This window comes from Amblyomma mixtum, chromosome 9, assembly GCF_055824585.1.
Source record: "Amblyomma mixtum isolate Tamu chromosome 9, ASM5582458v1, whole genome shotgun sequence".
Lineage (NCBI taxonomy): Eukaryota > Metazoa > Arthropoda > Arachnida > Ixodida > Ixodidae > Amblyomma > Amblyomma mixtum.
In genome coordinates this window covers 85,861,360-85,874,470 of record NC_143020.1, presented here as the reverse complement: position 1 = coordinate 85,874,470, position 13,111 = coordinate 85,861,360, and the positions used below count along the sequence as shown (strand labels likewise).

At 43.3% G+C, this 13,111-nt stretch overlaps 1 protein-coding gene across 1 annotated transcript; it reads right to left on the bottom strand.

The window, feature by feature from the left end:
* Positions 1–542: 542 nt before the first annotated feature.
* Positions 543–11,513, bottom strand: LOC149329972 (fibronectin-like). Its single transcript, XM_089559335.1, has 8 exons — positions 11,291–11,513; positions 8,628–8,736; positions 8,249–8,300; positions 6,291–6,569; positions 5,182–5,457; positions 3,932–4,204; positions 1,782–2,066; positions 543–760 (listed from the first exon to the last, which is right to left on the bottom strand). The coding sequence occupies exons 1-8, from the start codon at positions 11,404–11,406 to the stop codon at positions 678–680; spliced, it is 1,473 nt and encodes a 490-aa protein (XP_089415461.1). The 5' UTR covers positions 11,407–11,513; the 3' UTR covers positions 543–677.
* Positions 11,514–13,111: the final 1,598 nt, after the last annotated feature.

Sequence of the window (13,111 nt, the reverse complement as noted above, 5' to 3'; positions counted from 1 at the left end):
GTTTTCCTTACGGTGAAAAGAGCATGCGCACGATGCAGTCGTCTCTAGAGAGAGTAGTAAAGCTTGATTTTTCTTCCTCCAGATGCAGCGGGATTCCAGGCAACTTCAGTTGGTTTTTCCTAAGTGACAACATGACGAATGATGAATGACGATGAAACGAAGGTTACTTGGTCGTTTAACAGCAGCAGTTTCTTGGGGGCAATGACCTGGGTAGGCGTAGAATAGGAACTTCTTGTTTTCTATTGATGCCGTGTTCGTGCGGAGAGTGGACGATTCTGTACATGCGCTGTCCGCATATCCATATGGCAGAGCTAGAGTTCTAGTTTTGTCAGTGAAAGCTGTACCTGCTTTAGAATTTCACTCTATTTCTTCTGGGCAGGACAACTAGGGCGCCGTAGGCAAGTGTTGGCCGGTAACACGTTTTTGCTGAGAGAAACTAAAAAGCACAGGCGCACCAAAACACTGAAGATTGTCACTGAAGATTTGATCTTTTCGATCCCGCGTTGAAGAGTAGAAATAAATAAATATCCTTCCAGAAGATATTAGTCTCTTGTAAACCGGAGATGATTTATTTGATCGTTATAAATAAGAAAACTACGCCCTGTTAGATTCACTGCTTCCTCCAGGTAAGGCGCAGACGTTGCATTGGTCGGAGCTTGTTTCTGGGATGGTGTTCTTCATCTTATAAGATGGAAGAGCAACGACATGACCAAAAGAAATCCCATTAGGCCAGATAATGATGCTGAGTTGCGCCCTGGGGCTGTAACAAAAAGAAAGCGTTTGCAAGCAGTTAAAGCATTACTCTGAGGGCCTGCAATGAGCAGGCACCATAGACTTTCACTCGTTTTGGTGCTCTGTTGTACACCTCTGTCCAAAACACTTATTTCGGCATTACTGGTACATCAGTAGAAAAGATTGCCAAAGCATTTCCCAAGTAAATATTGAAGAAAAAAAAACTGCTTCTTTTTGCAAAAAGTGATTAAAGCAATGCAGGCAGCTTTAGCATAATTTCGAGAGCTCTGCTTAGAGTGGCGGAGCTGTTTTTGAGTGTAGAAAACCCCTGAAGTATTACGCCACATTCTGGCTGCCTAAAAATATTGTAATTTAAAAATTCAAACTACAGCACTTTTAATGTTGGGTAATGATATGATAGTGAATTTGAGTTTCCATGCTTCAAAACTATACGCACTAGCTCTAAGGAACTGGTCACACTGTTGATGTAATTTTCGTTAATGCACCTTTAAGACTTAATTGTTGTTTATTGTCATCAATATGCTCATAGGACGTAATTAAAAACCTTTCTTTCGAAATGCTTACGACATTATTATTATATTTATTTATGCGCGTCGCAGCCTAAATTGTTTTTTTTTTTGAGGAAAGGAAATGGCGCAGTATCTGTCTCGCATGTCTCGGAGGACACCTGAACCGCGCCGTAAGAGAAGACTGTAAGGTTGGAGCGAAACAAGAAAGAAAGAAAGAGGTGCCGCAGTGGAGGTCTCCGGAATAATTATGACCACCTGGGGATCTTTAACGCGCACTGACATCGCACAGCACACGGGTGCCTTTTACGTTCCGCCTCCATCGAAACGCGGCCGCCGCGGTCGGGTTCGAACCCGAGTACTCCGGCTCGGCAGACGAGCGCCTTAACCACTGACCCACAGCCGCAGGTTGCGTCGCAGCCTTAATTCATCAAAATGATGAAAGAACAGGCCAGCTGTTATGTTCTCGCAATGCTGCGTGAGCGATCGACACTTCCCGAAAACTTGTTCGAGCCGCATTACCTTCTGCCGGGATCGTGACATTTTGCGAGGCCTCCTTGAAGAGGCACACTGGACCTTCCGCTGTGTGCTTGAAGCTCGCTGATACGGTATATTGGGCCCCTTCTTCGAGACCACGGATCCAATATTTGGAGTCGGCACCATTGGCTATGTGTTTAGTGCACTGGCTTTTAGGGGTAGTGGCGAGGCACACTTCGATGCCAATTTTTCCTTCTTGAATAGCCTTCCACGACACCTCAAGACTCTTGTTGGTGACGGGACGCACACTGAAGTCTTCGATCTTGGGTACTGTAAAGTGCAAAAAAACACACACTTAAAACATGTCAGAAAGGGCTGATGCCTGTCAATGGGTCGAGAGGAAGAATTATGAGAAAATCCATGTTTTTCTAGGTGATACATGCAAGGAAAATTCATCAGTGTGTTGGTGCTTTCGGCGTGCACTAAACCTAGCGCTTAATGCAAGGGATGCTGCGACCGCGTGACAACGGTTCCTTCTATGTCCGGTGAGCAAACGATTTACGACTCAGTGCCGTACTACTCAACAGTGGCAAATTGGTCTTGCGACATGTATCTGGAGCAGTCACGTTCCGACAGATATTATGCAGAGCGACTTCCAAACATCTATGTCACACTAAACATTTATTCACTAAAATATAGAACAGTTCACGCTGCATCTACCCGCGATTATTCGTACCTAAACCGACACTCATACTGTAAAAACTTCCGCAGAACATGCCTTGTCAGCAGCTCGGTCGGAAACCAAACTTTCGAACGATACGCGACAATGCCGCGAGCCTGACAAGCATCGCTCAACACAGCTGCCGTGAATCGCAATCCGGTATTGCGGTCAGGTACTTCATTGATTCTTTCGGCCTCTTCAGAGAAACGGGGGTATCAAAAGCGGTAAATGCATGCATTGGGTCCAAGACAAGAGAAATGCTTGACTAATGCCACATGGCTTCTGCCTCCGGAAAGTCATTGGCAAGGGGAAACTGATATTGATAGAAGCACAGCCATGCAGCTAGAGTTAATCCTGGTAAAGCAAGAACATACCTTGTACCGGATGCTAGTTAAGCATTTAGTTGTCCAGTTAAGCGATCGAGACGAAAAAGTAATAAACGTTTTCAGTTAGAAAGAGAGAAATGAAGTAAATTTAGGTGCCGAAGGTTCAAAAAGGTAAGGTCTGCCACCTTGTACTGGGGCGTAAAGGTCGGGAGATATAAAAACAAAAGCCTTAGTTTAAACGAAGACAATATGGGTGACTGTGGCCTTTCGCGCAGGATATGGACTAGGGTTTGGAATATGAGTATTAAATAAATGTAATGTACATGTTCAGGCAAACTTATGTTAAACGTTGTTATACTGTGTTAGTGTGACGAGAACGCTTTGCCATAATATTGAAAAAAGGTTATAATATTCTAAAGTATAATTAACAATAAGCCAGCACAGTCGATAATTTTCAATCTTTTGGAGGAGTATGGAAGCAGCAGCGAAGGAAAAAGGGAGAGGGTTCAAGGGAACGCCACGCAGGCTACGGAGCATCGAACAGATTAGTTAGGTCACAATATTTTGCCGTTACTCTGCGGGCATTGTTTAAACTAGCCCGCTGTGCCGTGGAAGAGTTTTCAGCAAAGCCGCCCTAGTTCATTAGATTAGACTATGATGAATATGATGGAGGCTGTCATACCCACAAAAACAAAACTGATTACGCTTTTTATGCAGCTGTCATGATGGAAAACTTTCATATAGCGACAAAACGTATCTGACAGTCTGAGTGAGGCTAGCATTAAGCCTTGGAATATATTCACAGCGTCGGTAACAAGTTTTCAAAATGTAAGATGTAATGCTTCTTTAGCCCGAAGAGAAAGTGACAAACATACTAATATTAGTTGTGCATGTTTAAGATCATCACTTCAGTCAGACATTCCACGTGCATAACACAGATATGCCTCTTTTCTCAATGGCAGCGCTCTGTCAGAAAAATTATTTAATGAACTTGCAGTAAGCCGAAGACATCTGTACAGAGTCGCTATTGTTAATTTTGCATAGCTATGAAGTTAAGCTTCTTTGTGCGAATTGCTACAGTTGCTTCCAGATTTTGTGCTGCAGCTACGAAGTACATACAGATATAGATGTCATATTGTGGCACTTGCCTCGGTTGAGAGACCTGATATTCTCCACAACCGCTTCACTCAGGTGCCCGCCGTGCACAGACGTCTGGACGATGAAAGTGAACGTGGTTTCCCGTGGGGCAACCTTGAAGTCGAAGTTCCGCTGTTCCGGTGAAGCCGTTCTCTGGACACAGCTTAGCTGGTCTTCATCGCACAACTTCAATTCAAACCCTGTGGGAAGATCTCCGGCATAGTCCCACGAGGCGAGAATGAAGTGGTCGCACGTGGCCTGCAGTAGTACGTTTGTGGGCGCTCCTGAAATAAGTGAAAACTTTTTTTGAGTGATCTTTACAATTTAAGATACGTGAGAAGTTTGTTTCAAAACAAGCTACCTGTAAACCGCCTGGAGTTTTAGAACTTTCGGTTCAGATTATAAATGGTAGTAATGCAGGCTTCATTATTAGATTCCTTTGATGGCAGCACAAAATAGTCGATTGTATAACTGTACTTAGGTATATGCTGTAGGCTATGGGGTGCCATCGCTACGGGCGCTGTTCTCTCGAATTTGACGTTTTTCAAGATTAAATTCTTACCACAGAAGGGCATAAAATCCTCTTTGCTTTGGCGCGTTATGACAAAGATTGTGTTCTGCCTTTTTAGGGAAGGCATTAGCTTAGAGAAATTTCAGCCTGTGGATAATACTAGTCGAGAATTCAGTCAATGTTTTGAATCATTATGAAGCGAAGTCTACGTCATTGATAATCAATAATGGCGTGGAACTAGAGGTCCCATTCACGATAAAAGTCAGCGTACGTCCGTGTGGTGGCCCGTCTGCAACTTTGTGCAAGTAACAACCTGCCAACTGTGTTGTGTGCAACCTGCCTACAATGACAGATGGTAATGAAATTAATTCGAACTCAATGCAATTGCTACCTGCCCACCGTAGCACTGGGAATGCTCACTCCCAAGGAACATACTTTTTAAAAATGAGCCTTACGTGTCTTGGGACAAGCAAGCTGGGTCTCACAATCCTCATCAGTGTTTACAACTGCCACCTGCCTGGGCTGTGGTGCATCGCTTAACGCCTGCACCAGTGTGCCAGTAATCGTATGAATACTACTCACTATGAAAGAGAAGGAATAGTTGCGCCGTAGGGATCGCTAATCGTATCGCATTGTGCTCTTGAGGGTAGGTTAAGGGTCGTCGAAGTTATTTTTGCTCTAGTAAAGCATGGAGATGCGCACCGAAGAATCAGCGGCTGCAAAACGGAAACAAGAAATTGGCTTCCTTACTGAGTGCAGTAGTTGTAGCCGACACTATGACGGGTACACCGCTGGATAGTTTGCCGCCCTCATTCTTGAGCACCTTCACCTCTATGGTGTACGTTTCTTGGGGGCTCAGGTTGGTTAAGATGGTGGAGGTGTCGTTTGTGCCGATTTCAACGGAACCGCCGTCCTGTGAATATCCATGAACTGTGTATCCATGAACTTTTTCCTGAGGCGCTGTCCATTCGACCTGAATGGACCTTGAACCACGTGCCGTCGCTTTCAGATCATGGACGATGGGAACTGAAAGTTGGAGAGAAGCCAGAAGGTTGCGATGTAGAGAAACGGAATCTTGAAAAACATGTAATAAATTGAAAACCGACTGGTGGGTGGCAGCTTTGAAACCTCAAAAAAACTCGGATCTTTATCGCGGACGGAATCAATGGATGGTAGGCTTTTGTGTATGAATTTCGCTTGCATTCTTATTGACTGAGGCTTTTTATTATAGAGGCCGTTGTGGCATGTGTTTGTATTCGAGAATTAGTATTACTTTAAATAACACGAGTCTTCACTTTTAAAGGAAGTGTTTGGCTTTAGAGCAATTGAAGGATTTTAATTATAAAAACATGTTTTATTTTTAGAAATTTTAGAATTGGTATGTTGCCTGTTAAGTACAAACACTTTTCAATGGAAAGAACTCATTGTTTAAAAAAGGAGTTTTGAGATCTAGACTTGTTTCATGAATGTGTGAATATTTATAGCAATTCAGCTTGTACAACAATACGACAATGAGGACCTCGTTAAGGGGTGAGCAGAGGTTTACAGAGTAACTTATGGCCCTTTAGATCATTTTAATACATACTCGTTTGAAAAAAAAAACAGTTATGTCACGTGCATCCTGGGTGTAGATAACTGGCCAAATTTCTTATCGACACAAGATATGTCTTGTTTTCTGAAAGAACCGACATGACTGCCCCTTAGAAGAGAACAGCACACTGTCTTTTTCTTTGTTTACACATCTACACCACTAAAGAGATAAATACAACCTAGATAGAAGGCGCACTGAGTTGATTTTGGCAACGAAATGCGTCCAGTATGCAGCCAGAACACCCAGAATAAAATGTAAATGGGCTTACATGGAAGGGTAGTAAATTCCACCACCACTTGTTCTCCGTAGTATCTCTCCGGCTTGGTGTCATCGAAGGGCCTGACCCTCACTTGGTACGTGGTGTTGGGCTTGAGGTTTTGCAGCTTTTGACCCGCTTTGGTAATGTCACTATTATGACATTCTCGGGGCATCCACTTTGTGCATACGCGCAGCTCGTAGCCAACGACAGGTCCCGTAGACTTGACCCATTGGACCTCGGCTCGGGTGCCATACACAGATACGACGGTGAGGCCTGTGACTCGAAACCCTGGTGAAAAAATGGATCAGTGAACCAATTATTCATCAAATTAACTGGTAATGCAAAAAATGCTCACTTCGCGTGCGTGTTAATAGCTGCTGAGAAATTATGCTCTATCGAAGAGGAGAAAGGACATTCAAGAAAAGCAATAAAGAGATGATTTCTATTCTAAACTTGGTAATTAAGGATTCATATATTCATGCGAAGAAACAGTAACATTTAGAAATGATTCAAGCCATAATTATATAGGTCGACGAACGTGCTGGTTCTCATAATTTGGAAAAGTACTAGGAGGTCTAATATTACACGCTTTTAATGCTTTATGTTTAAGTTATTCACAAATAACACTGTGCTGCAGAAACAGAAAGCGCAGCAATCGCAACACCGTCTTTTATAAACCTCGTGTTTGCCATTGAAATCCTTAACCGCCATATTGTTACTGCGGCCGTGTTGTTATCGCGTGAAATATTTTTTATTACCTCCACATCATGTTGCAGACAGCGTGCTGAGTTAAGCTGCGGCTGCGCAAGATATTTTTGTCTTGGAGGAAATTAATGGGCAGAGTGATATTTATTAGGCCGAATGCAACCAGAACTGTAATCCGAAGACCATGTAAGCACTGCGGTGCAATTTTTTTCGGTGACTAGTCGAACTTGAAGAATGCGCAAAACGAAAGTCTTTGTCTGCTTGCAAGCATGACGACTAGAGGCTGTCTAAAAAGGAAGTCCAATCGAAAAACTAACTGAGCACTGTTATCCTTAGGCAGAAACAAGAGTAAGACTTTGTCCTTAATTATTTACCTAACAAAATTGAAGCCGTCGACCTTTGTTGACAAAAATATCTCGGCTTTCATTATCCCAGTAATTTTTCTTGGTCTTCTCAAGTACAAAAATTAAAAGCAACACCACAACACTTATGACGGCGCCTAAAACGTAATGTCCATGAAACTGCCACCAGTGCTCGAAAGCGAGCCTACTAATCATTTGTCCTTTCATAACTTGAGTATGCATCACCCCTTTGGCCACCTCCGTTGTCTTACAAACTCAACTCCTTTAATTTATTAAAAATTTCACCACCCTTTTCAGAACAAGAAAGTACGGTGGTCATTTTAGTGTAACAAATATTGAATCGTGGCAGCCACTTCCTGCTTTGCAATCACGGATTTTAATCATACTAATCTGTCGATTTGAAAAGATAGTCTACAGTGGCAACTATTAAACTCTGCTTAACGTTACCTCAAGTCACACCGCTTCAACAATGTTCTGAGCTGCAGATGTCGTTGTGGTCGGGCATGTGCTTTTAATGAATACATTTTGGTGCAGGCAATCACACACACACACGATTCCGGAACACATCGCTAACATCTTTCATCCACTATCGTATAGAGGAGAAATAACAGCCATTTCTATTCTTATTACTAAGCGTAAAAAACGGCTGTGTAACGATTTCATTGTTATTTTAGGGATCAGTGCGACAATCATTAAGCATTCCAACGCGAGTTAAGTAGTGCTCCTGAAAGGGTTATTGGCCGTATTACGTAATCCTCCTCACATATTGCTCCAAAACTTGGAGCCTATGGGACACAATAAGTAAATAAATAAACAAATAAATAAATAAATAAATAAATAAATAAATAAATAAATAAATAAATAAATAAATAAATAAATAAACAAACACCTATAGCTTACATGTTTCAGGCGGCCCGTCATCTTGCACGGCGTTACTGCGTAGTGCGCCACCCTGAAGGAAATCGAGCAAAAAGAGCTGTTAGCTTCCTGAAGGCCTGCGAAAATGCCAACCAGTCAATTTTAATCAAAAAGTGAATGATGCACTGTTGATGTTTGAAAAGAAAGGATTTTGTTGCACCATCGGCAGAAAGAGTTTACTGGAGTCATAGGCTCAGAAAGAATTTATTTGACGCATCATATCGCAGTCTGGTGGCCAGGTGTTGTTACCAGTAGATGGGATAGGCACACCCCATCACATGTGCAGGCATTTCGGGTAATTTGGTTGGTGTGTTGGGGGCTGTACACCCGCACCTCAAAAAAAAAAAAATTCTGTGGTCACTTTGCTCTCACTAAAGTGCGACGAGGCGAAAGCAACTTCCGCCTCTGTTGCTGCCCCTGTTACTGTGACGATGACGTCATAGGTGATATCACGTGCAAGCGCACATTTCCTGTTGCGACATACTAGGCCATAATTGATGACTGAATCTGCTTTCCTGTTATGTTTATATATAATTTTAATCAATTAATTTCGTGTTACGACGTACTACGCAATGTCGATGGCGTCTTCAGTTTTTATTAGTTATTTTTTCTTTTACTGACTTTGATTAAAATTAATTATGCTTAATTGATTTATTTTGTGTTACGAATACTGCGCCTTGTTGATGACGTCATCAGCTTGACTGACAGCTAGGGTGAGACAACCTCTGCGGACGCACACGCCGGTGAGTCATGACCCTGTAAAGGCTTTCGCCTTAAAATTTGCGACCAACTGTGCAGGCGTGCGCAAAACTGGAGACACCACGGCTCAGGCGGCAAGAGCGGTTCCGGGACCGCATCGCGGCACTGCAGTATGGCGACGCGCGTTCGCTGCGACAGCCAGTGCCACGAGAGACGACAAACTTCGCCCTCGTTCTAGCTCGGGTGCTTATCATGGGAGATAATTCCTAGTGCGCCATTCGGCTACTCTGCTGCTGACGGTCGCGAGGAAGGAGAGAAAATGAAGGAGTACAAAATACGTCTCGCGGTAGCCAATCAGAACCATCGAAATCGCCATTTGAAACGCCCTTCACGGTTTGGGCAGTAAGACAGCTTGCTCCAGATCACCGGTTAGAGCACGCTATTACACACGTAGACAGCGAAAACGCCATGAATATAAGTTCTTAACTAATGGTAAAGACAAACCACTGTTTGTTCAGGGCGGAGAAATTACTAAAGATCCGTGCAACTCAAAATCAAATCGGCCCTTACAAGTCTGGAGCAGCCGTGGCGGCTGACTGGTTATGGTGCACGGCTACTGACTAGAAAGAAGCGGATTTGATCCCGGCCGCTGCAACATTATTATTTTGATGGAGGCTAAATGCTAGAAACGCGTTTGGTGTGCGATGTCAGAGCACGCTAAACAACCGCACGTGGTCTAAATTATCCGGAGCCGTCCACTACGGCGTTCGCAATAGCCCGAGTCGCTTTGAGATGTTAAACCCCGTCGAAGCGCAGTGGTTTGACGTCGCATTGCCGTACGCATGCATCGCTGCTGCACGACACCGCTATGTCGTGGACACTTTTCGATGTCGGCTACCCTTCGTCGCGACTGCCAGCAGAAGAGGAGCCGAATGCCGCATTTGAAATTTTTTAATTATTATAAGCATCCTCGTGAGACTGAGGGCGAAGTTTGACGTAACTCGAGGCGCTCTCGCAGAGAGCTCGCGGCGCGAGATTTCAGAGCCTCGCTGAGTCCCCGTAGCTGCTCTTGGAGCCGGAGCCGTGGTCTCTCCACTCTTGCTCTTACCTGTACATGCCATTCGGTATCTCTGTTTACACTACCTTAGAACAACACCTATGTCATATAGTCTCTTAGTATATCACCTTTGAAATTTTTTTAGTACATAACTTTTTAACATTTAGTAATTTAGAATATCTCACTTCTAGTGCATAAGGATATCGCTTTTCGTATATAGCCTCTTAGTTATTGCCATTAAGAGATTTTTAGTGCATCTACTCTCAGCATCTTTACAGCAGTAATTTAGTATATCTCCTTATTTATTATGTGTTCAAGGCACGCCCTTTACTTTGGCAAATTTGGTTTTCTTTCTTTGCTTTCAAAACGTAATCGCCGCAGTAGAAAGACAGCAACTAGGAGCAACACTCTCCCAGCAAAAAATTAACAAAGCCAGGGATATAATGACGCTCAACTGTCAATAACAATGAATTTAAATCAAGTAGTTTTGTGTATAAGGTTAAAATCACCTCCTTTGTAAACTTTCCGCGTTTCATTTCGTTTTGTATAGCCTAGGTAGAACCAAACACTGGGAAAGACATCAACCTACAAAAGCACGGTAGGAATCTTAAAAAAATTGTACTAATAAACAAAAAGTAGCTTAAATAAAGTAAATGTGAAAGCCTTTTTCTTCTTGCTGAAGAGGGCATCCGGTAAGAAGGTTCATGCCTCTCTATTACAGGAATCCCAAAATATGACGATATCGGCTAGAGCACACATTGAAAGCTCTTGTATAAAAAAAACAACGACAATATTGGAGGATGAGCACAGACATTTTAAACCGGAAGTGCTCTACTGCCTGATTTTTTGATATACAGACATTACATAACACTCTTCAGTGTTAAACGGTGTCATTTATATTCAAGAAAATGTCTGCAATTTTACAGCACCTTGCAAGACTTTTAGACATCTATTTTTTCACAACTACTACGTACAGAGTTGAATTGTGTACCACATAACGCTTTGTTTTGAATGGCTTTTATTGAAAAGCCTCCTAGAGTTTTGCTTCAGAGCCAGTTTAGAAAAAATTGAACGGGATTTTTGTAGAGAAACTCACGGTCTCAGTCTTGAGAGCAACAGAAGCGATGGCCAAGTGTTCTTAAAAGGAGAAAAAATTAGTCGCGATAATGAAGGACTTGGAATCGAAAATGTGAGAACAATCATAAAGTAGCTACGACAGTCAAGGCATGAATAAATTAATTGTAAAACGAAAATTGGTATTTTTATACCATACCCTAACTGACAGTCGAAACTTCAAACTTACTTGAATTGGTGGGCTACTGTTTGCAGCAACAAGACACCCGAAAAGGAGCGCACGTCCGAGAATGTAAAAATTTGGCATCATCTCTACTGCCTCCACTAAGCTGTGAGAACAGCCAGGTCTTGCTGCGCACCACCTCGCAAGCTGCTTATATTGCCTGTTATCTCTTTCACACGTAAGTGCGAACTCGTGTCAGCGCTTCAGCTCAATACATCAGAGCTCCGAGAATGTGACGATATGGAACAAACGTCACTCTGTTCTGCAACTAGTAGGACGAGATAAGAGCGAAATCAAGTATTGCGCTTGCTAGACGCACTGATAAGGTGCGTACGTTGTAGGGTTGCCGAGGCCCGGCGCAAAAGTGCATTTAGGTCTGATGTTTAGGAGAATCCGCCAAGGTGGAGTAGATTCATAATAAGGGAGTAATTGCTCATGGACATCCACCCGAGCGCAGCCGTACGGCTACAGAGGAAAGCTATACAGCTTTCTCTGGAACTTTGTAGTTAAAGAAAAATTCATCCTGATCTGGGGTTCGAACCCGGGATCACCGCTTCACCGGCGCGGTCGTTCTACCGACTGCGCTGACCGGGACGGCAAGCTTATACGCGAGAGCGCGAAAGCGAATTGATCAATAACTCGAAGTGGGAAGAGTGTTGGTCAAATGTTTAGGGGAATCCCCCAAGGTGGAGTAGATTTGCAATAATGTAGTAATTGCTCATTGACATCTGAAGGAAACTGACATTGACAAAGGAAAGCTAAGGAAAGGAAAGGAAACCTTTCGTTTGTAGCCGTATGGCTGCGCTCGGGTGGATGTCAGTGAGCAATTACTCCCTTATTACAAATCTACTCTACTTTGGGGAATTCCTCTAAACATTTGACGAACACTGTTCCCACTTCGAGTTATTGATCAATTCACTCTCGCCCTACCATAAGCTTGCCGTCCCGGTTAGTTCAGTTGGTAGAGCGACTGCTCCGGTGAAGCGGTGGTCCCGGGTTCGAACCCCGGACCAGGACAAATTTTTCTTTGACTACGAAGTTTCTGAGAAAGCTGTTAGCTTTCCTTTGCATCCGTATCGCTGCATTCGGGTGGATGTGAATGAGCAATTGCTCCCCATTACGAAAGTGCATGTAGCAATTACCTGTTTCAGATTGTACATTAGTATTGGGTACTTACGTGTGAAAATACTTTGAATTGTTGCTGTTTAGAGTGTAAAATATATTACAGAGCAAATGAATAGAGACCACCCTAAAGATTTCGAAAGTTTCCTGGTTGAACGGACATGATGCAATAAAATATCAGTGCGATTAATGTTCAGCGACCGTCTACATTTTAAAAACCACCAATCATACTTAGTTCTGTGCAGAGTTGTGGTTTATTTTTTACGGGGCTTAACGTCCCAAAGGGACTCAGGATATGGAGGACGCCGTAGGGGAGGGTTCCGCATAATTTCGAGCACCTGGAGTTCTTTAACATGTACTGACATAGCACAATACACGGGCATTTCGCCTCCGTAGAAATGCGGTCGCCATGGCCGGGATCCAACCCGCGCCTTTTGTGTCAGCAGCCGAGCTCCATAAGCACGCAGCCATCGTGGTGGCTTCATGCTTAATTGTGGTTGGGTGAGCGTACGAATGGTTTTAGAAGCTGCTTTCTCCCAGAAAACTGCATGCGTCCAGACCAGAGTCACTTCCTTATTACTATGTGAGAAGATGTCAGGAAAATCTCATGGTTTTATTTTGTCACGAAAACGCAGGCTTTACGAATCACGACTTCATAGTCATTTATTAG

Bases quoted from the DNA above. Each gene is read 5' to 3' on its own strand.
- LOC149329972 (XM_089559335.1), bottom strand. From the start codon at position 11,406: ATGATGCCAAATTTTTACATTCTCGGACGTGCGCTCCTTTTCGGGTGT. The intron at 8,301-8,627 runs GTGACCACAGAA...GATTTCCTTCAG, and splicing joins CGCACTTTAGTGAGAGCAAA to GGTGGCGCACTACGCAGTAA. The intron at 761-1,781 runs GTAATGCGGCTC...TTTTTGTTACAG, and splicing joins TGTCACGATCCCGGCAGAAG to CCCCAGGGCGCAACTCAGCA.